Genomic DNA, 27,657 nt, shown 5'->3' with positions numbered 1-27,657 from the left:
GTGCTAATCTAATTCTTTAACACCTAGAAAATAGCTTCAAGGCTAGAGAAGAGAATTCAAAGGGAAAATGATTGGCAGTCTTCCAAAATATACAAAAAGAGAGAAAGCAAGAGATAATAAGAGGGAAACGAGAGAGAGAGAGAGAGAGAGAGAGACAGACAGACAGACAGAGAGAGAGAGAGAGAGAGAGAGAGAGAGAGCAGGGAGGTAGGAAGAAAGAGAAAAATAGAGACGAAAGAGAGAGAAAGGAAAGAGACATGAGAAATAAGAGAGAAGGAAATATAATAAGAGAAGGAGAAAAAGAGAAAAAATTGACAAAACAATAGAGGAGAAAGAAGGAGATAGAGAACACTAGAAAAGGAAAGATATGTGAAAAAAAAAAAACAGATAAGAAACAAAGAAAAAAAGAAAATAGGAGAGAAGGAAAGATATGAAAAAAGGAGAGAAGAAAAAAGAGAGATATATCATAAGAAAAAAGAAAGAGCTGAGAGAAAAAGGAAAGAAAGAAAAAAAAGAGAAGGGAATATAGGAGAAAAGGAAAAAAAGAGAAAGATATATCATAAGAAAAAAAAGAAAGAGATAAGAGAGAGGAGAAGCAGCTCATCATGGTAAAGGTGGTTTGGCCGAGGACAATGCACACCATTAAAGACCAGAAAACTAATATTGTCTTATTTAATGGTTACTTTACAAACCTGTTAGTTTTCTCGCAGGAAACAAGGAATGGTAATTCCATCTTTGCTGCTGAACAGCCGGATTCTTGGAAATTTCTTTTTTTTTCTTTCTTTAAATTGAGATCCTTTTTTTTGGGGGGGGGGGGTAATTATTTAGTCCCCACCCCCTTCTGATTTTCCAATATAAAAAAAGGCCTTATTTAGTGAATTTCAAAAGAGCCTAGTCATCAGATGGATTTTCAGTGCATTTTTCTACAAATATTTTTGGTAGAGGAAGGCGGTACGGAATATAACAAATTAAATGACGGCAGAAGAAAGAAACATTAAAAAAAAAAGATGACAAAAGTTTGAAGGCACACAACAGAAAAGTAGCAAAGAAGAGGAACTTAAAAATAATTAAAAAAAAAAAAGAACAAAAATTATTTAAAATAAATAAAATTAAAAATGCCACGTAAAGCATTATTTTACAAATACATAAATTAAGAATTAGAAATTACTTTCTCCATTGCTTTCTTAACTTACCTATAACCTTTATAATTAAAATCATTTGTAAAGAATAATAAAAAAATAAAACACACAATTGTTGCCTTGTTTACAAATACTGATATTTCAAGTTATCTGCTGCATGTAATGTTGCAATCAGAGGAACATATATTCCAAAGAGTTACTTACGCTTTAAACTATGCTAAAATCATGCACAAAGAAGATATATATAAAACTAGCCCAGGTGCCCAGCATTGCTCGGGTGTTTGGAGGTGTGTTGAGCAAAAAAAAAGTTGTAGTAGGCAGAAGGAGGAAAAGAGAAAAAGTGACGTCTTTGTCGTTGCATCCATCACCAAACCAGAAGTGGCAAAAGTTTAAATTAAGGCTAGTCAATCGAAAAGAGGGAATGACTTTCAAAAATATTGGCGAAAAAAGCAACCCCTCCTTGTAGAAAAGGGCCCAGTTGAGGGTGAAGGAATTAATGCTTTTAGCCATTTTTTGGATATTTGTCGAGCTTCAAAACAATACCAGTCTCGTGAAAATCCATCGCGTTTGTTGAAAGTTTTAGGCAGACATACAAACCTACATACATACATTTAAACAGACAGGAGAGATTTATATTATAGAAGATAAATAAAGGCTGTTAATGCCTACTTGTGTTCTGTTCTCTTTTCTTGAAACTTGGCATCCACGATCCGGAGTCTTTTAGCATTTCACTTCTGATCTTTGATTCTTGAGCAAGTTGGACTTCTACATAATGCTCACAAACATTGTACATCAGGATTGTCTGTTTTGCATGAAATCCTCCTTATTAATTGCAGCAATTTCTTTCCCTTTAGGGTGCAGCTGCTGTATGCTAAGTTAAGGAAAGTTTGACCCAGAAAACACACAAAAAATAAATAATAATGCAGAAACAGCGATGACCAGCGGATGATGGATTCCTGAATCTGATCCTCTCGAGATGACTCCTTGTGAATTTTCACTGGAGCTTCATTATAAACACAGAAACAAAATCATTAAAATTCTGGTAATTACGAAGCAGATTTATTTATATTTTAAATGTGATCACTAAAAAAGGAAAAGAAAGCAATCAATTTGCCTTTTAAGTAATATTTAAAAAATATTTTAATAGTATTTATTTCGATTTGGAATTTCACTATTTGTAAAGTTTTATGGATAACTTCGGGTAGTTTAGTGATAAAGAGGCATAACTCTGGTATCGTAAATACCGGAAATGATATGATGCAATTTCAGAAGAACGTATTTATTTCAATTTCATTATTAATATTCAAAAAATATTTTAATAGTATTTCGATTTTATTTTTAATATTCAGACACAAATTTTTACTGAATATAAAGAATACTATTTTCAAGCCCTTTTAAAGACATTTCCCATATTTCCAAAGCCTTTTTTTAAGGTAATAGAAATAAAACCTTTGCAAGACAAAGCTTAAAATTCAAGGCCTTTTCAAGTCTGTGCGAACCCTAACATATTAAAATTCATAATATTGAGCCCTCTATAAAATAAAGAACTTGAATGCCTACTTAAACACTATCCGCAAGTGTCCAAGTTCTCTCTACGCAGGGGTTTATAAGGTCAACCTGGCATGAGGATACTTCCTCCTACAAGTAAAGTCTAAATATTTAAAATCAATCCATATAAACAACCCAAATAAGATTTTATTGTAATGGCTACTACACAGTGGCTTATACGAGGAATGGTACACCTTCTCCAAGTAACGTTGCTTATAACAGCACTAAGCTAGACACTCTACCAGACTAGATGAATTCTTGTCCTGGAATCCGGTAAAACCAAGACATACAATAACACAGTTAGCTGGTCAATTAGTAAGAGAAAAATTAATCCATATCCATAGCCCTTGAGCCTCGGGGGGGGGGGGACATAGGCCATCTACAACTTTTGTAGATGCTTTTGTAGCAAGTTCTTTTTACAGGGTGAGGGTGCTGACCCCACACCCAACCTTCCCAGAAGGTACATACAGCGCCTAGCCTTCCCAAATGGTCACCCATCTGGTACTGGTCAGGCTCAACGTTGCTTAACTTTGGTGATCTGGCGAGAACCGGTGTGTCAACGTGATTGTGCCGTATGCAGAAAAATTAATGCTATGCATTTATTTTCTAACTCAACATTTGAGAAGTAAAGGAGAACTTTAATGGAATATTCGAATATCTATGTATTTCATACAGAGATCAATTGCTAGGGTCCCTTGATTTCTAATAACTTTGAAGTAAAATAACGTTTAAATGAATTGTATTTTGTTTTTTTTTAAATGTTATTTTTCTATTCTCAATGTAAACTTTCAATTATTAAAAATAAATAGCAAGTCTTTCAGTTTCATGGCATCTTATGGACCGGTAATAAAACTAAAAATCAATCATTGCTACTGAAAATGTAAATGTCATAGCGAAATGAGTGCACTATTGAATTCTATCCAAATTTATTTACCATTTTCTATTTATTTTTTTATGTGTATCAATTTCAGTGGATATCCCTTAACCATGGGAAGCAGTGGACACACAATGTACGACTTCCCATGAAATCGATAAATTCTACTTTTTATAAAGTTGCACACAAACATTTTCATAAAACATCCACAAAAGAACGCAATAAAACAACGACTGACCCAGATAGAAAAATCGCACTCCCCTCCCTCATTTCTTGACTGATATATAATTAGGAAATTTGTCTTTAACTTTCAGCAAATCCTACAAAAATTTGGTATCAGTTTAACAGTTAAATTTACAACCAAAATGGAAAAATGTTGAGCCACTTAGTTGTTTAACTTACATGCGAAAAAAAAATTTTTTTTAATACAAAAGTGGCGTTTACTTTTGCTATTTATTCTACAACTGAAATAGACAAATAGAAATAGTGTTTAATTTTGTTGTTTGACTGACAACCGAAATAGACAAAAGCAGTGTTTAAATTATACCAACAACCCCACTCACTGTTTAGAATGTGAATTAAACAACAAGACTAAATACTATTTCTACATTGAATCTCCACTAAAATGGTCATGTCATTTTCAAATCAATCATTCAGTTCAATTTTTTTTTTTCAAGACAACAAACTACTTGAACCTGATCTCTCATCATTAAAATGCGTAGGTGCTTGAAACGGTAAAATTGAAATACATCTCTAGCGAAACGTTTTAGTAAACTTCATCATACAACAAAATGACATTTTATTTTTATTCCGTTTGTTAAAATAGTTAAATTCACAAAACAAAGAAAATAAAAAATATATATAAGGTGTAGAAATCTGAGAGATGAACTTTTTTTCTTTTTTTTTTTTTTAAGTAAGACATTTCTTTTTTTTTTTTTTTTCCGGAACTCAATGATTTTATTGCTGATTGTTTTAAGCGGTTGAGACACATACATTTCAGCCCACCCCCACCCTACGAAAATGAGCCACCAATTCCTAAAGCCAAAGATCCATTATTTGTTCTGTCTTTTAACCTTACATGCTTTATCTACCTTTTCTCAAAAGTTGCTGATGTCTATCTCAGCAGTGGAATGAGAAAATATACTGGAACTCGGTGTATTAAGGAATGTATGTTCTATCTACTCGAGAAACACATACATACGAAAGATAAACGTAAATACACATTAACACAAAAGAACAATAAACAATGAAAAGACGAGAAAAACAAGTTTTAAAAAATAATCAGTGAAAATAAAAATCTCCTTCCAAAACAAAGAACAAAAAGACATTTCCTAAATTCATAACTTAAGAAAACAAAAACAAACAGCAGCAACCAAACTGACAAAATTTTAAGGTCAAATTTAAGGCCAAGGTTAAGTGAGATTGACCAATCAACTAACAAGTCAAAATGCTTGTTTGTTAGCACATTGTATGGATAATCCATAAAAATTGCGGCCATGGATGAATATGAGAAATAAAATCTCTTTAAACATTAAAAGTACTTTCATGCTGTTCCCCCGCCCCCCCCCCATTATATATGAGGAATCATTTTCATTAAAAATCCAATTATTTTATGCATCTAAAATTGAGTAAAGCACGCTTGAACAGTGTCAACGTTATGTGAAAGAAGCTGGAGCAAAACAAAATGGTCATCAAATTTGAACTGATGTTGTGTTTATCTAACAACGAAACTAGAATTTTAACTCAAAATGATTTCTTCAGTAACATTTATTAATAATAACATAAATAAGTAAAACATTTAACAAAAACAACATAAAACTACTTTTTATTGCCTAAATAGATTTTTTCTTGCATTCTTCCAGGGATGCAATTTTTATCGATTATTCGCTGAATGTTAAAACTTGAGACTTCATTGCCATAGAAACCACAGATCCTAATCTTGAACAAGATCGAATATCTCTTATATAATATTATGACTGCAGAAATTCCCCTCTGGACAAAAGTATCATAGGTTTGCAATAACAGATGCCACATACTAATTCATTATGTCCAGGCCTGTCTTATGTAATTTTTTAACACAATTTTAGATACATTAAGTTGTTATAATAAAATGCTGCATCGCATCCTAGGAGCAACACCATCACAACCAAGACATCTATAGAGGAAGGCCCTATTTTTCTCTATAAATACACTAATACCAGTTGACACTGGGACCTATTCTACATTTTCCTAAGATACTTTCATTGCACCCATTGTAACTGGTTATTAGCTATATACACAATCTTTTTATTATCCAATTCCAAAAAATAATAAATTCTCCCTCCTCAAAATCCACCCCATCTGATTGGTTGAGACAAGCCAATTCTATTTTTCCAGAATCCACTTCTTCATACATAAACGAACACTCAAGAAAATTTCAAACATGGTGGCACTCTCTACATGATGCAATCGTGCTAAAAATAAAATACCAACAACCGCTCATAAACAGAAAATTAAATACTGTTAACCTTACACTTATCGATGTACAAAGTGCCTACACACTAATATCCCCCCCCCCTCCACAAAAAAAATTATGTGTACTATTATTTTTTTGATTTGGGAGCAGCTTCTCAACCCTTACACAATGCTATTTTTCTTTGTTTTGTTTGTGTTTTTACGGGCGTTTATTTTTTTAAATACTTATATTACTTTTTTTTTAATATTTACTATTACTGTGGACGATTTTAATTATATAATTTCCAACGATTACCTAGGCTTCAACCATGGTAGTTTAGTGTCAACTGCTTCCAACCCTTACACGATGCTAGTTTTTTTTTTGTTTTGTTTTGTTCTCGTTTGTTGACAGACACACAAATAAATCTTTATTTTTATATAAAACATTACTAAACCCAGAACTAACACCAGAATAAATTTTATTTTTGTCATTTTTAAATCATTCTATATTAAACAATATTTACGATATTCGAGGCTGCTATATTGCTTTTAACAATTGGACTTTCTAAACTTTCATAGATTGTCCCTTTTAAGGACAAATTTGGCCGTTAATATGCTCTTAATACATGGTTCCATGACAGAGCATTAAAAAAAAAAAAAAAAAAAAATTTGGCCTTATAAAAACCTTAGAACGGCCAAATTTTAAAAGTAATAATGGCGGCTTTGATTACCATACACGTAGTCTAATAAAAATGATTAATAAAAATAAAAAAAAACAATAAAAATTAATTTTTTTCTGATTTTTTTTCAGCCTTTGGGTCTAATAATGTGTTTTACATAGACATAAATAGTTTTTTATAATTTCTGTGTGTCAAATAATTTATGCCGCTGAACTACACATTCACCCTAAATTACATTGCTTACAGAAACACTTATTTGTTACATATTTGCTTTCTGTTTAGTTGTGACATTCCATGCCAAATCATCCAGGCCACTTCACCACCTTCCTCAGAATTTTTTAATCCTTTTAACCCCTGTATTTATTATGATGAATAACCAAATTTCAGATCCAGCAATCAATGGAAACCGTTTTTAAGCCCAGCCAAAATAAGGCCAAGAGGCCGAAAAAGGACTGTTGCGATGCGCTGTAATGGGACTACCCATTATTACAAAATTGTAAAAAATTTTTTAAAGTATTTAGTTTCTGGCCTAGAAAATTGCCCCCAGTAGGGTTTTTGACAGAGGAATCCAAAAATCAACCTTAGAAAGTCAGGGGAGTTCATCTTGTAAGACTTTTCTGCCAATTTATATGCCAAGACAACTTCCACGGGAATCCCCCAAAAAGGACATAACTTTGGGGGTCAAGAAAAGACAACTCTAGGTGTCAGAGGTGATATCTTTATTTAGAAAGCCAAAAGATAGAACTTTCAGAATATATGTTCATACTTGGTATTTTATTCCTTCACATTGAAATTTAACGCTGAAAGTTGACAATTTTCAAAAAATCGTAGTTGAAAACGCTCAATTTTCGTCTAATGTTGATAAATATAAAAAAGTTTTATGACTGCCTGGGTGTAATTTAGAGGTATATATGTTTTTATCTTATGATTTTATATTTCAGTGGCTAAATTCTCTTACTCTTAGATAAAATTTCAATGTTTTTTCTTCATTTTTATGACTGAATTTTGTCCAAAAGATACCAAAGAAGCTGCGCATGCATAGTCCCCCACCATGAGTGCACACTGTTTTTTGAAAAATAACTAAGTCCAGATTTGACATGCCTCAAAACATAAGTCCCTCTCAATAAATTGGGGGACTAGCAAGTCTACTCCATATCTGGAAAAATGTTGTAGAGAATAATGAACTAAAATAATGGAAATGTTACATATTTCTAAATGTATTGTTTATATGGTTAAAATGGTTTACATTTATCTTAAATTGTTGTCCACTATTTGATGTACAATTGGGTTGGTCAATTTTCATAACGAATTTTCCAAACGGCACCCATGCATTATCCTCTCTTCATGGCCAGTGAAAGTTATTGTTCTGGGTTGGACCATGAGGATGCATGAATTTGCATGTGACGTATTTATTTTCCAAATTCACATGATCAATAAGGACTATCCACCAGTACCCATCAAACAGGTACACTGCATAGTCGTTTTGTTGAAAGAACTTCTCATCTCTTCTGATGTAGGTATTGTCGAGAAAGTATGGTTCTTAATAATGTAGCTCTTGTCATCACTGAGTTGTTTACCCCTAATTGAAGTAGTTGATGCTGGCTCAAAGTGATGACAGTTTCTAGTACCCGACACTGTGTCTCCTTCAGCATATCGCTTTTCCATCCTCTCACAAACAGCAACCATATTCTTTTTGTAAATTGAAAAGAAGAGGATTACCTTCAGCTCCTCCTGACAGAACTTCTCTACTGCCTTGAATGTCAAGTTCTGGTCATTAACAGGCCTCTGCAAACTGGTTCTTGCCATCTTCCATTTGACTGTACCTCCTATGCCATCGCAAGGGGACTTCCCATGGCTAGTGGCAAAGAAGGACCACAAAGCTTGGAAACCAAAGTCAACATTGTGGTGACTGAAGTTCATAAAGTTTTTGTAGTTCTTGTACTGACCTGCACACCCATCACTGATTTGTGGAAATAAAAAGTAGGATTAGTATTTGTGCTAGCAATTTGAGCGTTTTGGAAGAATAGTGATGAGTCTACTACACAAAAATACCAAGATTAAAAAAATATTCCTTTTCTAGTATTTTAGGCTCCATAGCCCTTGACTGGACGCCATTGAATTTTTGTGTGCATTTCTTTATACATCAATCACAATCTGGGAATTTAGTTGGTGGAAACTGCAAGCTATATTCGAAGATAGCTGCAATGATTTGCTTTTGTGAAACTGCTACTTTGGCAATTTCATCCATTTTCATATGCAGCTAAAATTGAAACTGTTGTGTCGTGGCACAATAATTAATAAAAAGAAGAAAATCAAGTCGAAGTTGGTTTAAAGAATAAGTGTATTTAACATCACAGGTACAAAGGTCAATAATTTTCCCCACTCTTTATCTGTGCCTAAACCTAAACATAGATTCCATGATCAAAGCTTCTTTGTTAGAACTGCACGCCTGTGGAATTGTCTTCCGTTTTCCTGCTTTCCAGCTGTCTATAATATGGTTGTCTTCAAGTCCAACGTGAACAAGTTTCTGATGAGCCGTTCCACTTAAGTTAACAAATTTACCGAACTTCCATTACTATCGATTACTATATTGTCCTTTTGACTACTCTACACTCTTTAACCCTTATCCTTGAGTGGCCTATCGGCCTTGATAAATGGTGACGCCTATGTAAAAAAATTAAAAAAAAAAAAAAGGTAGGAAACGAGTACAACTGGCTTGCACACAGCTAGTCAGTGGTAGTACTGTCGCTCCTTCCATCGGTGTAGGTATTACTGGCACTATATATAGTGAGAACCGGTGCAATTTTCCTTGTGTTAGAAAGGCCGGTATAACATACCCCTTTGAAAATATCCCATCTGGGGATTAATAACGTTTTTATTTTTGGTTCACTCTAATCAACTCAGTTGATTTCCATTTTCTTTTTGACATATTCCCAGGAGCTGGTATGGGCACCTGAAAACTATCAAACACTGTGTCCATGATGGACTCCTCAGGCGATCTGGTCACCTCACTGTGCGAGTATCTTTTCTAGATTTGGTTAGTGTGACGTTTGTGCACAAAATCTGGTCCCTTAATCATATAGACCATGTTGCCTATTTGTTTCTCAACAGTGCCGGGCTCCCAGAAAGTCCTATTTCTGTGAATCTTGTAGCAGACTCTTCTGCCAACTTTATACCGTTTTTTTTTTTGTCATCGTTTTTTTTTTAGGCTTTTTGTTATCGTTTTTTCTTTTTTTTTTTGAGGTTTGAAAATTGTAGTTCAAAAGAATGGTACCCCATCTTTGGATTCTATTCAGTATGTGTTGTGGTAGTCCCTTTTTCGATCCGAAAATCATTAATAATGGCTTGTGGTCTGTTTACAATAGAAATTTCCTACCGTGCAAGAAACGATTAAATTTCTTTACCATGAATATAATGCTTAGCGCCTCTTTCTCCATTTGCAAGTAGTTCTTTTTGGCTGGTAGAAGTGTCTGGGATGGGTTTTACTTTTCCATCATTCATTTTGTGTAATATGCATGCTCCTATGCCATAGGCACTGGCATTGTTTGCAACTATAATATCATGCTTGGGATTATAATGTGCCAGAAACAAGTCAAACGTTAATATATCTTTAATTTCCTGAAATGCTTCTTCACACTCTTGCGTCCAGACCCATTTTTGATCGTTCCTTAACAGTTCATTTAAGGGTGATCTAAGTTTATACATATTTGGCATATTGTAGTACATTGTAGTAATTCACCAAACCTAAGAAACTTTGTAGAGATGCAACATTTTCTGGAGCAGGCATGTCCCTTATTGCAAGTGAGCGTCATTGACATGCTCACACAAGAGGACTCCCATGAGGCCTTCTAGAAATTGTTAGAATGGTACAGCATGTGCATTGCAGACGGACGAGATTACTTTGAAGAGGAGTATTGTATCATGTGTACTATGAACAAACGTTCACATACAGAAAAAATCTGGAAATTTATTGAAGGCACCACGTATGAATGCATCTGCAAATGTCAAAATTCAGTTTGAAAACATTAGTTGCGGCAGATGTTTTGTCCCCACCCCCAGAACCTTTAGTTATTATTCATTGTACAATAGTTTACAAACAATACATACTATCAAATATATTGCATCAATAAGTTAATCTAAACCAAAATGTCAGTATTTATGTTTTTATTGAAAATAAAATAAAATAAAAAATAATGGATTAAAAAAAAAAAAAAAAAACACAGCCCGACTCTAAAAGCTTATCTATAAAACCTTGTTTCCAAGCTTATATTTTGTGTAAAGCCAAAAGCTAGACACGCCGAGTGCCATCCTGATATGTGATGGGACGATTCCAATATTATTCTCAATTCTGCTACAATTACCGATTCCATGCTGAATTCCTACTTCCAATCATTTATAAACCTTTAAATATTTTACGATAAAATTGTTATTTTTCACGATTATCATAAAAGCACATGTTAAATGTGCAGATATTTTCTCGAATGTAAAAATACACTTGCGGAGGAGGATGTATCGATTTTAGTTTTACTGCGAGCTTAAAATCAAAAGATATTCATTATTTTATCATTACTATCAGCAGATTTTGCTTTAAACAAAATCAAATAAAAAAGCCAATTAAAAGAATCATTTTTGGCATCAGAACATAGACATAAATTTTTTCAATCCCGATACCACTAGAAGTTCTGATTTTTTTTTTTTTAATTTAATTAATTTTTTTTAATTCCCAATTCATCATTCCAACAGTATATTAGTAATGGGGAGGGTCCAATATTTTTTCCGATTCTGTTCTAAATTTCTAATCTTGATACCATTACAGATTCCAGTTCTTTTAAACCGTTTAAATATCTAACCCCCCCCCCCCAGGTTACAGTAAAAACTGGTGTAATATCTGCATATATATTTGAAAATGTAAAAAATACATTTATGCTGGGATATATAGATTTTAGTTTTAATAGTAGTTTAAGATCAATATATATATTCATTCTTATCATTAATACCAGCAACACATAAAAGAATTATTTTTGGCATCAGGAAATAGTCAAATTTTTCCGATTCTGATGTGCCTAAAAGTTCTCATTTTTTATTCTGATTAATCGTCTCAACACTAATATATTTCAATATTATTTGTTGTTTAGGTACAGCCTCGATAAACAAAAAGCAATCTAACAGAAAAGAAATAAAGAATTAAAACAGAACATAGACTAAAAGTTACATTCTTTATTAAATCTTCAATCAAATCTTTCATTATAACTGTTTTAAGTTTACTATTAGAAATGGAATAAATGGTTTTATTTCAATAAGTAACTCCTTATATAACAAAATGATTGAGTAACAAATTTACCAACGCCTTACTGTAACAATTCAATGAGGCTTGGACTAATAACACAGCAGAATTAATGGTTTCCTTAGATAGAAAAAAATAAATAAATAAATAAAAATATAAAAACAAAACTGAACCATTCATTTTTCATATTGAAGCTTTTAAATTTACTTAGCGGTTCAATTTGATAACTAAAAGAAATGAAAAGAATAAAACAGATATTAAAACTGTCAACAATTTGGAGAAAAATACACAAAAAATTATTCGGAGATTGGAGAAAATAAAAAATAAAATAGTGAAACAGAAAAATTCCATGCTTTTTAATAACACTTGTCTCAATGAGAATATGCTGTCTAAATATACCCTATATATATATATATATATATATATATATATATATATATATATATATATATATATCACAGTTCCATACAGCGTGCAAGACGCTATTTCTAGGGAGACAGATATAAACAGAGGCTGAAGAGAGTCAGACATAGTCTAGTAGATATTGTTCCCCCCTTTATTTGGATTTGAAACCTATGGTACTCATGTTATTCTGATCTTTTGTAATATATATATATATATATATTTCTCGAATTTATATATAAAATACATAGTTTGGAGGTATATATATCTTTGTAATATCGTCCAAGACTTTGTTTCCCGGCTTCAGATATATATATATATATATATATATATATATATATAAAACACACACACACACACACACCTCAGTCTTTATTATAAACTATAACTACTTCCCTGGCATAATCGTGTTGATACTCCAGTATTCATTAGATTATCAAAGTTAAGTGACATGTAACCTAGCTAGCATCAGATAAGTGACTATTTGAAAATGCTAAGTGCTGTATGTCATCTTTCCATTCAGTATGTAGTGAAATTTTTCTGAAGGTTGAAGTAGTGTTGGGATGATTAAAAAGCTATTTTAAAATTTTTGATAAATAAATTAACAATTTTTTTTTAGCGAGCCGAATAATGCATGACCATTATTAAACAGGGCATGCTTTGAATAATCGATACCAAAAAAAAAAAATTCGATAAATATTGTGGCCTTTGTGTTAAAAATAGCATCTTTTTTTTCGATCCCGTTTGAAAACGTTTGCCGCCTTTGACTATGGTGGACCAAACGCGCTGAAATAATTTTTTTTTATTCTGCTTTAAATTGCCCCCCCCCCATTTTGGGGAGTCTGGCCCCCACACACATACACATTAAAAACCAAACGCATACAAATGGTCACCCATCTGGTACTGGCCAGCCTCAGCTTAATAATACATTGAAATTTTCGTCACTGAAAAATAAGTTTTTTTTGGCCTGTTTGGTCTTCCATAGTTTGCTTTTTATCAGACGAAAACGTAAACAGAGTCGATCTGAACTCTACGTCAACGCGAATATCTGGTTACCTATATGAATAAGTGGAATTATTTGAAATTCAGGTACTTATATTATAATATTTTTGCATATTCTCTTAGAAAATGATCCTAAATCTTAGTTAGACAATAAATAAATTAATTAATTATTTCAAAAACCCTTTTTTTTAAATATTTAAGTACGTTTTTTGTGCAAGACAAAAAATGTCAATTGTTAACTTTTTGGGAAAATTTAACATTTAAAATTGAATTAGAAATAGTAGAAAAAGTTTTACATTATTCTGTTTTCTATATGATAAAATTCAGGGTTTTATCTTTCTGGAAAAAAAAAGTTACTCAGAAATAATGGATTTTAATAAACGTAATTTCGTTTTAAAAAACAACAACAACTTGATTTTGCGGCCATTTTTGGCGGTGCCTAGTAAAATTCTATTTATAAATACTTTTAAAAATGAAATCATTTAATTAATCATAAATATTATTTAGACATAAAAATTAACTTTTAAAAAAATATATATTAATTTCTTTTTTGTTCGGCAAAGAACTGCGCAAAACACTTTTAATTTTCAATTTAAAATTCTAGAAAAAAGATTATATTATTCTGCTTTTAATATAATCAAATTCAGGGTTTTATCTTTCTGGAGAAAAAAAAAATAATGGATTTTATTTCAATGAAATTAAAAAAAAAAAACTTGACTGAATTGAATTAAATACCCTTAAATTAACGAAGGGGTTATTTAATAACTTTAGGTTTGGAAGAGATAGGTATGGGGTCGATTTTTTTGAAACTTCAAAAGAAACCGACTACTGTCAAAACTTTGCGAAATAATACAACGTGATCAATTTCATTTTAGAGATATTTCTTTCAGAAGCCTTCTTTTAAAAAAAGAAAAAAAAGTATATTGTTCTATTAAACCTTTTACTGTTTAAATAATTTGACTTTGCTCGTTTTATTTTAAGAAAATATAAGTTGAAAAAGCATTTTCATTCACTATTAGAAGATTTGTCAGTAAAAAAAAAACAATCGCCAAAAAGATAAGCGTTTTTTTTTTATTTTTACTCGCAATGTAGAGCCCTGCATACTTCTTTTCAAGTTAACTCTTTTGTAGTTTTGATTACAATAGATCTGAATGAATGAACCTTGTAAGGGAGGGGCACTAAGCATTGCTCTGTTAATAATGAATTTCTTTGGTTTCTTTTTATTTCTCTCTTGCGGTTAGAAATATCAGGATTTTTTTCTCTTTTTTTCAACATCAGACTAAAAGAATCGTAATGAAGGAATCGGAAAATTAAGGTATTTTTTAACGATGCGATTCCGATTCCGATACCTCCCAAAATACACGATTCTTACGATTAACGATTCCGATTCCGATTAATCGTCCCACCACTAGGTTGAAGGTTCAATTTTCAGGGCAGACGATACTAAGAATACTATTGCAAATTACTCAAGACTTCTACCGTATCATAGCTGACGAAACAAGAGCATGCTACCCCTGTTGATTGGATAAAAAGTTTTGTGGAAATTCCGGACAGAAATACTTCCGAGTTCGTAGAGATACACCTGAATAAAGTCGGAGGTTACAGTGGCTTAAACGTTGTGAAAATAACATTTAATATAAGAACAGTAAGTTCGAATTATCCAAATAATACAGAAATACATAAATGTGTTTTATAGAACAAAGGTTATACTGCGAAATGAAACAAAAATATTTTTTCTTGATTGAAATCCGAGTCGTTTTTTATTGCAAAGTTCACCTGATTATTGAATGAACATTGCATTATGGGAATGGTTTTAGTTATTGGACCAAAAATGTTTTATTCAAAAAGCAATATTACTGACCGAAATAGAAAATGAATGATAAGTAGAAAGCACAGAAATGATAAAGCCAAATGTTGATTATTACGACAGAATATCCTCATAAACAGTATAGAAAACTAAAACAGTAATGACACCTTAAAATAGAACAGGTAGACAATTAGCTTTGTTATTAATTAAAAATGTATTTATATTACATGAGAAATTAAACAAAAAGCAAACCTATAATAATATATCTATTATTATGCTAAAGTAAGGTTAATCAACGTTTGTTTCTGTAAGACTTTTATATATATATATATATATATATATATATATATATTTTATCACATAAAATAGATGTTAAAATATTTCTTAGTATTGAAATTGTTTGAAGAAAAAAATAATTCACTAAACCATCCATCTCTTACTAAGTTTCTGCCTGTTACTCTCACCCTCTCTCATTGTTTTTGATCCCCTCCCCATTCTTATTTTATACAGTTTCTATTACTGTTTAGTCCATAACTATCCCTCTTTATTTGTTAACAGTGAAAAGTAATAAAACAAAAATAATTCACTCTAAATAATAGGTAAGATTCCTACAACTATTAAAAAATGGCTTACATTAGACAGTCAATTGGAGTCTTGATAATCGTTAAAAAATCGAAAATAAACAAAATACTAGTAGAACATTACATTTTTGCAGGATTGGTGACATAAGGAGTAGGTTTCTACCAGTAGTTTTTGATTTTTGAGCAATCATCAAGACTCCATACGACTGTTTAATATCAGTTACGTTATCTGGTTCTAACTTAAAACTTGACACTACTTGTGTTTCAAAATAAATAAACACTTTAAAATAAGTTAAGACAATGAAAAAAACTTATCCAGGTAGATAGAGTAACTTATCTTTCCTTTGGTAACATTTATTTGTTTTATATTTGTATTTGACCGCTTTTTTGTTTTGTTGTTTTTACTGGAAAATGTCCAATTAGACTAATTGTGGATTTATTTATTTACTTTTTTAAATTTAACCGAATTTGAAAGCCCACTTTTCAACCAATCTAACCTGAGCTCAATGGATAGCTCAACAGGTCACATTTATTTTAGTAGATTAGAAAAATGAATCAAATGATTTAATCAACTGTACATTTTCGTATTTTCTACTACATGATTTTGCGCCAATCACCTATGTTATATCCAGGTAGGTAGAAGAGTAACTTATCTTTCCTTTGGTAGTAATTTTTGTCGTGCAGTGTCACCAAACTGGTGCATCACAACGGCAGTAGTTAAGCAACATTTTCTTTTTGATGGTATAACACATCTTACAATCTTGTTTAGCTTTACTAAATTTTGGGAGATGTATTGAGACATATTCTGCAACTTCTCATTTCTATAACAGATACTTTGTCGTTCCATGATAAGTGATTATAAAGTGCTATGTAGCAATAGCAAAATAGACTCAAGTTTTGGTAAAGTAGTCAGTCTTTCAAAAAAAAAAAAAAAAAAAAAAAAAACTGATAGAACATTGGAGATCAGACCTACAGCTGACAATTTATTTGTATTTAGCTTTATGATCAAGTTCAAAGAAGAGTTACCTCTGCTAGACTATACTTACTTTATTGCAATATATAAAAGCAAAATTGGTGCGCACGTTTTTGTATGTACAGTAAAGGCTTTTTTTCTTTTCTTAAATCGGGGTTCTCGAAGAGGTTACTATTTTTTTAGAACATTTTATATACTACCTAGATTATAATATCTACGATTTGTGAACTACATTTATTTACATTGACTTTGATAAAATTCACGCTATTCCTTCCTCTTATGTGTTTGTTCGGCTTTTACATATAACTGAAACTAATCAAAAGCAAAGCCATCAGCGGCCTTTCATGCCGGGACGTCTTGAAAGCGATTACCTTTGATCAATGTGGGGAAAACACTCCATATCAGACAATTGCTATTCATTTGAGAGTTCCCCCCTTTTCAGGGGAGCTTGGTTTTCCCAACATCGTGGGGAAAAAAAATAAATGAAACAGCGAAAAGCTGAATTGGCCTTCAGCCAACATTCGTTTTTGCACCTGTTGGCAAGTCAATTTTTACATTGACATTGCTAAATTTGAACGCGTTTCACTTCCTATGGCTTTGTAGCATAGCAGTAAAATGTCACATTTTCTTTCACTTTCTTTTCTGCTCGTGGTCCGTCACAGGTTCGAGCCCCCCTCCCTACTAACACTTTTTTCTTTTACACCTCCAAACACCCGGGCAACGCCGGGTATCCCAGCTAGTTGAAATAAAAATGAGAAAGACCACTACAATTCTAGAGGGAAGGATATCAGTGATATTATAACAGTCAACAAGTTTTTTTTTTTGTTTTTTTTTAATTATTTGATGCTAAACAAAACATCTCCATAAAATAATTTATTAACCACAAGTTGATATTTAACTCCTAGCTGAAGAGGATTATTTATATCAGTATCAATCGTATCATAGTACAAGTAAATGCAAAAAAACTGACTGAATTTGAGCTCAGCTTAACCAATTTCATAGTCCGGGTTTGTATTCATTACACCAGTCATACACCACCGAAGACTGTGCAAAGAAATTTATGGAAGTAATAAACTTATATATATATATATATATTATATATATAGATACGAAATAAGGATACGAAAATTAGGTGATATAGTAATATTTAAATGGGATTTTCCGTAACCACAACAAAGGTAGATGTTTCTCGCATGCATTTCTAGCTAGGGATTTACCCTTCCTTCCTTCTCTTCAAAAAATGCTCCAGTGCCAAAAGTGTGCTTATTCATAAAGTCTGAAGAAATGCTGGTTTTTAAAATTTTCAAACGACATAATGCTTGAAATTGTCGAACTGGACATGGAAACAATTGTAACGTAAATTGAAATACACTTTTTGTTGCCACCAACACCTTGTTTTGAAGTCTTGTTTTTGCTTACACAGTATATTAATTCTCAATTATAAAATTTGATAATTTTGTAGCTTACTCTTTAAGTCAACCATTTTTGGCTTAAAACTCATTGGTATATGAAAATTTACTGAATTTCACGAACTCAGTATAATTACATATAAGTCTATATATATATATATATATATATATATATATATATATATATATATATATATATATATATATATATACTTTCTGTTTAAAGTTCAATTTTTTAAACGATTTTGTCATTGTTACTTCAATAATCAAAAAAACTATTAGAGTGTCTCTCTCTCTCTCTCATATATATATATATATATATATATATATATATATATATATATGACAGGTAGAATGACATATAGATAAAAACATATGAATCGATGGGGACACATAGATGGATTGTGCATGCGATATGTATCTCAAAAGAGAGATAGATATATATATGAGAAATAATTCATGGCAGTTCAAAGTTAAATAAACTTTATTTGATCATCTGATCAATAAGAAATTATATATATATATGTATATTTTAAGCCCCCCTCCTTGGGTAGAGCACTGTCGTAAGTAATCTCACCCGCTACTTAATTGGCTGAAAAATGCGACGCTCGCTCTTTGTTTATAAACAAAACGGTTAGAGCACTGTAAAAGTGGTGGACGGATGTTTATTTAAATAGACATTTGGCGAGATTATTTGCAGGCGCCGCTCCCATGAGTTGATCAGTAAAACTGCTGACTGCCAACGCGATGGTTCTAGGTTTAATCCTCGGCTTGGGAGAGGTGCTAGTTTAGCAGCACTGATGAGTTGTGATACGACGAAACAGGACTGTATGTCGATGATTACAAATTATATATATATATAGCTAATATGTTATGTAATTTAACTACCTGGGGCATTGATTACATACGGGGTACATAAAATTCTCATTTAGATAGCTCAATAGTGTGATACTAAAGCTATAAATATTTTTCTTTTAAAGGGTTTCCAATAAAAGGCAAACTTTCTGAAAATTAGTAAATACCTGTGTGTATTCCTATTGAGGTGATATCTTTAAAGAATATATATAATAAACTAGTGCCAGGGTGGGGGTGGGGCAGAAAATATGTTTAATATGATATTTTAATTCGTCCAGATTTTGTATATATTATTATTGAGTAGTGTTTTCAAAAGTTAAAAAAAAAAAAAAATAGGTGCCATCAGCTAGAATTAAAACCGAAACTGTAGCATTCAAAGCTGATGACGTTACCACTTTACCAACGTGACACACATATAAACTGATTAAAAATTAAAAATAAACTAGGATGAATGTACAAAATCTTTAACGATTTTTTCCAATTTTGACCCATTTTTGACTCCTTAAAAACAATCGTAACCGATTAAATAAAGAGCCATAAAAAATCCAATCATTTGAGGGCCCCTAGCCGTTCTGTGACTTTTAGTTTCAGAGGAGATAGTTTGAAAATATGGAGACAGACAGACCGACAGACAGCCGTTTATATATTAGATAAAGGAATGGTATAAATAAAAGATGAAATATAATTAAAAAAAACAAAAAAAAAACACACATTTCCAGATTATATATATATATATATATATATATATATATATATATATATATAGAGAAAGAGAGAGAGAGATAGAAAAGGCGGGAAAGTAAAAGAAAAACAAATAAAATGGTAACTTTTGGATTTGTCAAATAAACAAAGATGCATTTGTATAGAACTGGAAATACCTGTGAGTAAAAACAGCATTTTATGTTTTAGAGAGAAAAATACGTTTGCATACAACAATGTACATGAGAATCAGTAGTGATACATACGCACATCGATTTATCTACATTGGTTCACCTGCATTCATGCACGTGTACCTTGATACATAGCAAAACATAAATTTGCACTATCATTTAAATGTTAAACGAACCCTAACTCCATTTTTGTCTGTGTATTAAACAACTTCTGCAACAAATAAACAAATTTAGGTCTATTGTTTTATCAATAACTGCATTAATTTACATGTTTAGTGTCAACAGATGTTATACATGTTTGAACATTATGTACAAATACGTGCATATATATATATATATATATATATATATATATATATATATATATATAAACACACACACAAGTAATGGAACGATTCTAATATTTTTCCAGACGCTAATAAAATTAGTCATTCTATTCTCAATTCCAATACAATTACAGATTCAATTTAAAATCCTTAAATATTTCACTTCAGATATTCAGTTATTATTATTATTATTATTATTATTTTTCGATTTACCACAAAAAAAAATGATGCAATATGTGTATATATTTTTGCAAACGTAGAAATACATGTGTAGGGGGTGATCTATAGATTTGAGCTTTACTTGTAATTTAAGATCAGTACATGTTTATCATTAGTACCACAAATGGAAAATTGTTTTAAACAAAATAAATAAAATTAAAAAAATAATAATAATTAAAAATATAAGAAAAATAAATAAATAAATAAATAAAAGGATCATTTTAAGTGCCAGACAATAGGCTCAATTTTTTCGATTCTGACACTTCAAAAATTCCGATTTTTCTGATTTTGATTAATCAACACTTATATACATACACACGTACATATGATACACATACATATGTGCACATGCATATATATATATATATATAAACACAGCTACACATGGCATATTGCTTTTGCAGTCATAATTTTTAATTATATATATATATATATATATGGGTGTGTGTGTGTGTGTGTGTGTGTGTATAAGATGTACATGCTTGTTTTTCTTTTTAAGCGACATTTGCATAGTTATGTAGTGCATTTTATTCAAGCGTTGTATGAAAATACATACAGATACATAATGGATATTTTTTAAAAATCCTGGATCATATTCCTAAAGATACAAAAATCGAACAACAAAAAAGATCAAATTATAAAAAAAAAAAAAAAAAACGCCCCCACCCCCCCAAAAAAAGATTAAATTCACCAACGGCGTCCATTAGTGTTGGCAATGTTGTTTACCTGTCGTTGTTTTAAGCATTTTGAACATCAAGTTTAAATCCACAGAATACTCCAAAAGTCAGAAATAAATAAATAAATAAAAATCAAAAAAAAAAAAAAACTAAAATAAATAAGGAGTGGGAAAAACCCCAGGTAAACTAGGTCCAATTTGAAAATAAATCCAAATCGTTCAGAAACACACAAGGAGGGTCAGTGACAACAAACTGACCACAACACTTTTCATACTCGCCACCACAGCTACTATATTAACTTATAAAAGAGCTAATCCTACTACTACTACCACCACCACCACTACTATTACAACTGTTGGAACACCTGAGACAGGACACACACACACACACACACACACACACCTGTGACAAGAGAGTTCATTGATAAGTCACCAGTGTGTTAATTATGCGACTAATCATAAATGACGAAAGTAGGAAAGGACGGTGTGGAGGTGGTGGAATGGTGTAGGATATGCTGCTGACCTATCATCTCAGATTGCTTATGCAACAACCATAATATTTAGTTGTTTCATGTTTAATTTTATCTTCTTTTTCAGATTTGATAATTATGTGACAACAAAAAAATTATTCATGTTAAGTGAGCTTATTAATAAGAAAAGGGAAACTATGTTTGTATGCTTGTATATGACATTTTTCAATAAAACATGGAGATGCATTTTCCCTTTTATTACAGGGTGACCCCCCCCCCCAAAAAAAAAGCTAAATGGAGGCCATCTAGAACATATGCTGCAGAACGGAGAAAAAAAAGGCCAAAGACCCTAGTGTTTTGATGTGATATTTTGAATATAATAAACTAGTTATGACCAAAGTTTCATTTCATTCGGACAAAACACTAAGAAACGGGGCCTAATTAGAGTTGGGGCCCATTTTTTTTTGGGGGGGGGGGGTCACCCTGTATTAAGCTCACTTCACATTAGAGATACACACACACACACACACACACACACACACACACACACACACACACACACACACAACCAGGGTGTCCCAAATGAAGCTAACACCACGGAGGAGCAGATATTTATTATTTATATTTATTAGTACTTTCAGCTGAATTCAAATTTCAAATTCATCAGCTTCTGTTGACACACACACACACACACACACACACACCTAACACTAATAAAGATATGTCTATCAAACTGAAAAATTTGACTTAAAAAAATCTAATAAAAATATTAAATTAAGCAACAGTAGTATTTATTTTCACTGAAAAAATGAATTTCATTCAATATGCGATAAAGTGGATAGTTAAGTCTTATTGTTTTGTTTTGTTTTTTTTTTTTAATTTTTTTTAATGAAAACGTCTGCCAAACAAATTAAGTCCTTAAGATTAATAAAATATTTTATTTTAAGTACGGATTCGTTTTTAATTGAATTGAATTTTTTTTCATATGGTGAAAAATGTATATTTCTTTATATGATTTTTCCTTTAAAGCCTAAAACAAAATAACTTTTTCCATATTCAGTCATACTCATGCACAACTTTAAAAAAACAAAACAAAACAAAAAAAAAAAACCAGAAGCAGCTAAACTGACAAACTTTCAAGGTCAAAGTGAAATGGAAATGCCCAACTGACTGATAAAGTCAAAGCATTTGTCATTACTAGATAAGATGTCATAATTTGAATGTTGTATAATAATAATAATATGTGTATTAGTCTCCGCATTTAAGGAAAACCCTTGAATGCGAAGACTAATACACATGACCTACAGGCACAAACTGGACATGCAGAAAATGCTACAGATGTAAAACACAAAGGCGTATCACCTGGAATCATGAAACTGGAACTGCATATTTTTAAGTTAACCACCCCTATCTCCCCCGAATTTTTATTTATATTTTTTGTGCGTGTGTCACTAAAATCTGATGCCACACCAAACAAGTGAGGAGTGTCAAGGAAGATGGAAAGACTGAGGAGAGAAAGCACTAGCCAAACCTCCACTGGATGAGTCCAAAGAGGACCGGGACCTTGGGGAGGCTATTTGCCACCTAAATTCCAGTGAAGACTAATGGTCGCCGCAAACGAGAAATCAATGGTAAATGGCTGTTATGATAACGTACATTCATTTGCAATGATTATCGAAAGAGGTGGAGAGTACTGGAAATCTGGGGAGACTTGTTGTTATTCAGACTCCAGAGAATGCCACAAGTTGTTCTCAATGAACAATCTTTGATGATGGCCTGTGTGACTACTCCTAGTCAATAATAAAGTAATAAAAATCATTGTGAACATTGCTCAGGTACACTACAATTCATCAAAATTGCATGTACAGGTGTACTTGTGTATGGACGGGGAGGGGGGGGGAAGGTCATCAGGTGATGTTTTAGTGAAGTTCAGGAAGTAAGAGCACGACTACCGAGAGAGATATTTCGGTGGCTGTGGTAGGAATCATTAAAGGATGTAATGTCTCAACAGCCAACATAGGCAATCTGTTCAATGCTTCAGCAATTCTCAGTGTGCAAAACCGTTTTCCCAAAACAATGGATTGTGATCTTGAACAAGATAGAAAAATTATTTTAAAAATAGTTTTACCCCTACATGGATGCTCGATTACTTTGGGAACAAAAGTCACAGTCAAATAAATAAATACACACCTTCATTTATATAACCCACATGAACTTGTATACATATGACTTGCAGGTCAAAAACGTGCAAGAATTTGGCTAAACACTGTACATATCTTTTCAATGGGTACTATTCTCGAATACATATGAATAGCGTTCGATCTTTGTATTGGCTTACCGATTTTTAAGTCTCACATGTCTGTACAGAGCAACTAAGGAATCTTTTTGGTTTTCTTCTTATTCCTGAAAATTATTTTCAGATTATTTCCTAAGAGATTGTTGCTGTCCCCAGTCTACTTGGTTTTAAACATGGTCATCATCATCATCATCATCATCATCATCATCATCACCACCACCACCTCATTTACCTTTAAATGATGCCGTTCACTGCAAGTTTTTTTCTGAACAGATTTCCAACAAGCTGGAACCAATGGATCTTATGGTATTACTTTTTCTTCTTTCAAAGGATGAAAATTCTTCATTTGAAATGAAACATGTAACACCTTCACTAATGACAATTTCGTCTCTTCAGATGAAAAATCTGGATCCATTGCATATAGATCTGAAACTCGTTAGATAAAAAAAAATACTTGTCATTAAGCAACATATTTCTCATTTCAACCAGTGGTTTTGAAGAATTCAGAAACGATTAGTTCTCTGACAGTCATTTTTGCAGCATTTGTTGAATGTTGCATTTGGAAGACATTACAAGGCAGAGTGGCTGTTTCTAAAAAAGTCTTGCTCGCTTTTGTGTGCAATAACTGCATTTCAGTTTCTTCCACAACTGATTATTAACCAGTAAAGCATTACCACTGTCAGCCAAGGGATGAATCTATCAGGCATGTGTGATTATGTATGGAAGCAAAACTTGGCCAATGATGGTTGCATGAAAGAAATGATATAAGAATTATATGACGGATGTGTAATATGGCTTAAAAGATAAACTTGGTTCTGAAGACCTCAGAGGAAAATTACGGACAGTAAAGGTAGATTTGTCTGGTTTTGTTATTTTGGTGATACCATTAGAATACAAGGTGGAACAGGTACTAGTGTAATTACAAGAATTAGAAGTGAATGGAGTAAGTGTAGGGAATTTTTTGCCATTACAAACCAGCAGAGCGTAACCACTGACGATCATGGTCTATCAGACAGAAATGATAAAAGAATTATATAGTGAGTGTTAAAGGCAGGTTTAGATCTGATGATCTCAGACGAAGATAGAATCTGACCAAGATAGAAAGATGTGTATTAAAGGAGACTTCAATAGTATGGTCACATTGAAAGAATAGAGAGTTCATGAATGGATGTTGAACAGTTAACGGAGTAGGTTCAATTCATCGGAGAAGGTCAAGTAAATCATGGGAGGAAGTGATAATAATGAACTTGAGAGAAAGGAGGATATAAAAAACACCTGGCCAGAGGTAGGTTAGTTTAGAAATCAATTTATAAAAGACTAGCCTGGGTGCCTGGCGTTGCTTGGGTGTTTGGAGGTGTGTGTTGAGCAAAAGAAAAAAATAAATAAGTGAAAAAATATTTTTAAAATGGTAGTAGGCAGGTAGGCTCAAACCCATACGCGATGGAGGAAAAGAACATGAAAAAAGAAAAACGTGATGTCTTTGCTGTTGCATCCACCGCAAATTCAGAAGTGATGAACATCAAAATTAAGACTAGTGAATCTAAAAAGGGTGGATGACTTTCGAAAATATCTGCGAAAAAAGCGACCCCTCCTTGTAGAAAACTGCCCTGTTGAGGGTGAAGGAATTAATGTTTTTGGCCAATTTTTTGATATTTGTTGTCCGAAAGTTCAAGGTTTAAAACGATATCGATTTCGTCATGCTCCAACGCGTCCGTCAAAAGTTTTAAAAAGACATACAAACATACATTTAAACAGACAGATGAGATTTTTTATACTAAGACTAACAGGGGTACTCGGCGTTGCCCGGGTGTTTAGAGGTGTGTGTGGGGGGAATAAAATCAAAACAAAGCAAAGTAATAACCCTGCTTAAATACTATTAAAAAAAAAAAAAAATCTTGAAAAAAAATAAACAATAAAAAACAGCAAAGATGGAAAAAAAAAAAAAAAAAAAAAAAAAATTAAAAAACCAAGCAATACAAACCATCCGGTGTTTCCCGGGTGTTTGAAAAAAAAAAAAAAAAGTTTTGGGGAAGGAGGTAGGTTCGTCCCCAATACCTTCAGGCGAAAGCGAAAAAAAAATAAATAAATAAAATAAAAAGCATGATAACTTACCTAAAAAGTGAATTGACAGATTTAATGAGGTCAAACATCAATCCCGCAGTTAAGTTTGACTGCGAGGCAGTTTTGGTTTTATTTCCCCAAGATATTGGGTTGGGGTGAAAACCAGCTCCCTATAAAAAATGGGGGTGTCCAAATGAAAGCAAGTATCCGATATGACAGTTTTCACCGCATTGATCAAAGCTGATTTGCTTTCTGAACGTACGTCCCCGGCGCAAAAGCCGATAACACAGATTGTTTCAATTTAGTTTCACTTTATTTATACTAAAAAGCCAAACAAACACGCGACACAGTGAAATAGAGCAAATTTTATAAAAGTCAATCAAAATAAATTTAGACACGACGTCCCTTCGCAAATCGTACATATTATGATCTAGGGGTATATAAACAGTTCCAAGACATAGTAACCCCCGCCCCCGAGAAGCCCAGCAAAAAAAAGCCTTTGCTGGTCATTCAAAAAATGTGCACACACATTTTGGCTTTTATATATATACTAGCAGGGGGTACCCGGCGTTGCCCGGGTGTTTGGAGGTGCGTGTGGTTTTGGGTAAATCAAAACAAAAGAATAATAAAACATCCTTGCCCGGGTGTTTGTGTCGGGGGGGGGGGGGTGTTAAAAAAAAAAAAAAAAATTTTTGGTAGGTAAGTATGAAGGATCGAACCTGAACCCTTGAGGCAAAGTTGGAAATTAAAGTGTGAAAAAAAAAAAAAAAAAAAATGCGCGACATTAATCACTGGGCCACCACGAAATAGTAACAGAACCATGTTTAAATTTATGTAAGCATTAAGAATTGGCAGGTGACCGTACTTAATGACTTACGGAGGTCAACTTTCAGTGTGGGGCAGTATTTTATTTACTTTGGGGCAGCTTTTTTTAGTTTTTTTTTTTGTTTCCCGAAGATGTTGAGGGGGAAACCAGCTCCCCATAAAAAGAGGATTGTCCAAATTGAATAGGAATTGTCTGACATTGATTAAAGCTGATTGCTTTTGGACATTCCCAGCGATCGCACCGGGAACGATGTCTGAAGCTCCATTTCGCTTTTATTATTATACGAAAAATCCCAATCTACATGCGGTGATCGAAAAATGTTGAATATTTAGCGTTTCAAACTCAGGCAAATTAAATAGACAGGCAATCCCCGTTGTTAACTCGTAGATATTATCATTTAGACGTAATATAAAAAGTTTTAAGAAGTGAGCTGACCAATCGCTTCTCGGCCTTTCTCGGACATACACAAAAAGCGAACATACATACACACACATTTTCTCTTCTATATATATATATATATATATATATATATATATATATATATATATATATATATATATATATATATATAGAGAGAGAGAGAGAGAGAGATAGATGTCCTATGTATGCCACAATGTAAACTGGACGTTAAAACTGATGATGGCGAACATTTTTCTTTGATTGAACGCATTCAAAGACAATGGTAACATTTTTTTTTTCTTTAAATCATAATTCATTATTTTATTTTATTAAAAATACATTCTCAATATACTTTTTAAGTAGATGCAGGTTTTATTAGTTTTATATAAATAATTATTCCTCCTACTACCACCAGGAGTAGATGTTTTTGAGAGACGCTTAATTAACGACTTGGTATTTTTTCATAAATTGGCAACCTTCACACTATTATTAGTGCTTTGTTCAAAC

General features: G+C 32.3%; 1 protein-coding gene and 1 pseudogene across 32 annotated transcripts in view; both read right to left on the bottom strand.

Annotated features, from left to right (window-relative positions):
* The window catches only part of LOC145283648 (dematin-like), a 402,389-nt gene that overhangs the window by 160,615 nt on the left and 214,117 nt on the right, over positions 1-27,657 (bottom strand). For 2 of the 32 annotated variants that reach the window (XM_080132644.1, XM_080132646.1), the window contains exon 1: positions 21,149-21,182. The exons of 28 other annotated variants lie outside the window; for them this stretch is intronic. In XM_080132644.1, the coding sequence (XP_079988770.1) occupies positions 21,149-21,176 (28 nt within the window). In that variant the 5' untranslated portion in view covers positions 21,177-21,182. Of the gene's footprint in view, positions 1-21,148; positions 21,384-27,657 lie in introns of those variants that run through there. 2 more of the 32 variants (XM_080132645.1, XM_080132643.1) reach the window with 2 other exon arrangements.
* Positions 3,149-3,265, bottom strand: LOC145284382 (5S ribosomal RNA; annotated as a pseudogene).

The sequence above is a fragment of the Euprymna scolopes genome, chromosome 8 (genome assembly GCF_053919585.1).
Source record: "Euprymna scolopes isolate OS-2025 chromosome 8, ASM5391958v1, whole genome shotgun sequence".
NCBI classification, from domain to species: domain Eukaryota; kingdom Metazoa; phylum Mollusca; class Cephalopoda; order Sepiida; family Sepiolidae; genus Euprymna; species Euprymna scolopes.
Note: the sequence above shows the minus strand (reverse complement) of the source record. Positions and strands in the feature narration are given on the sequence as shown.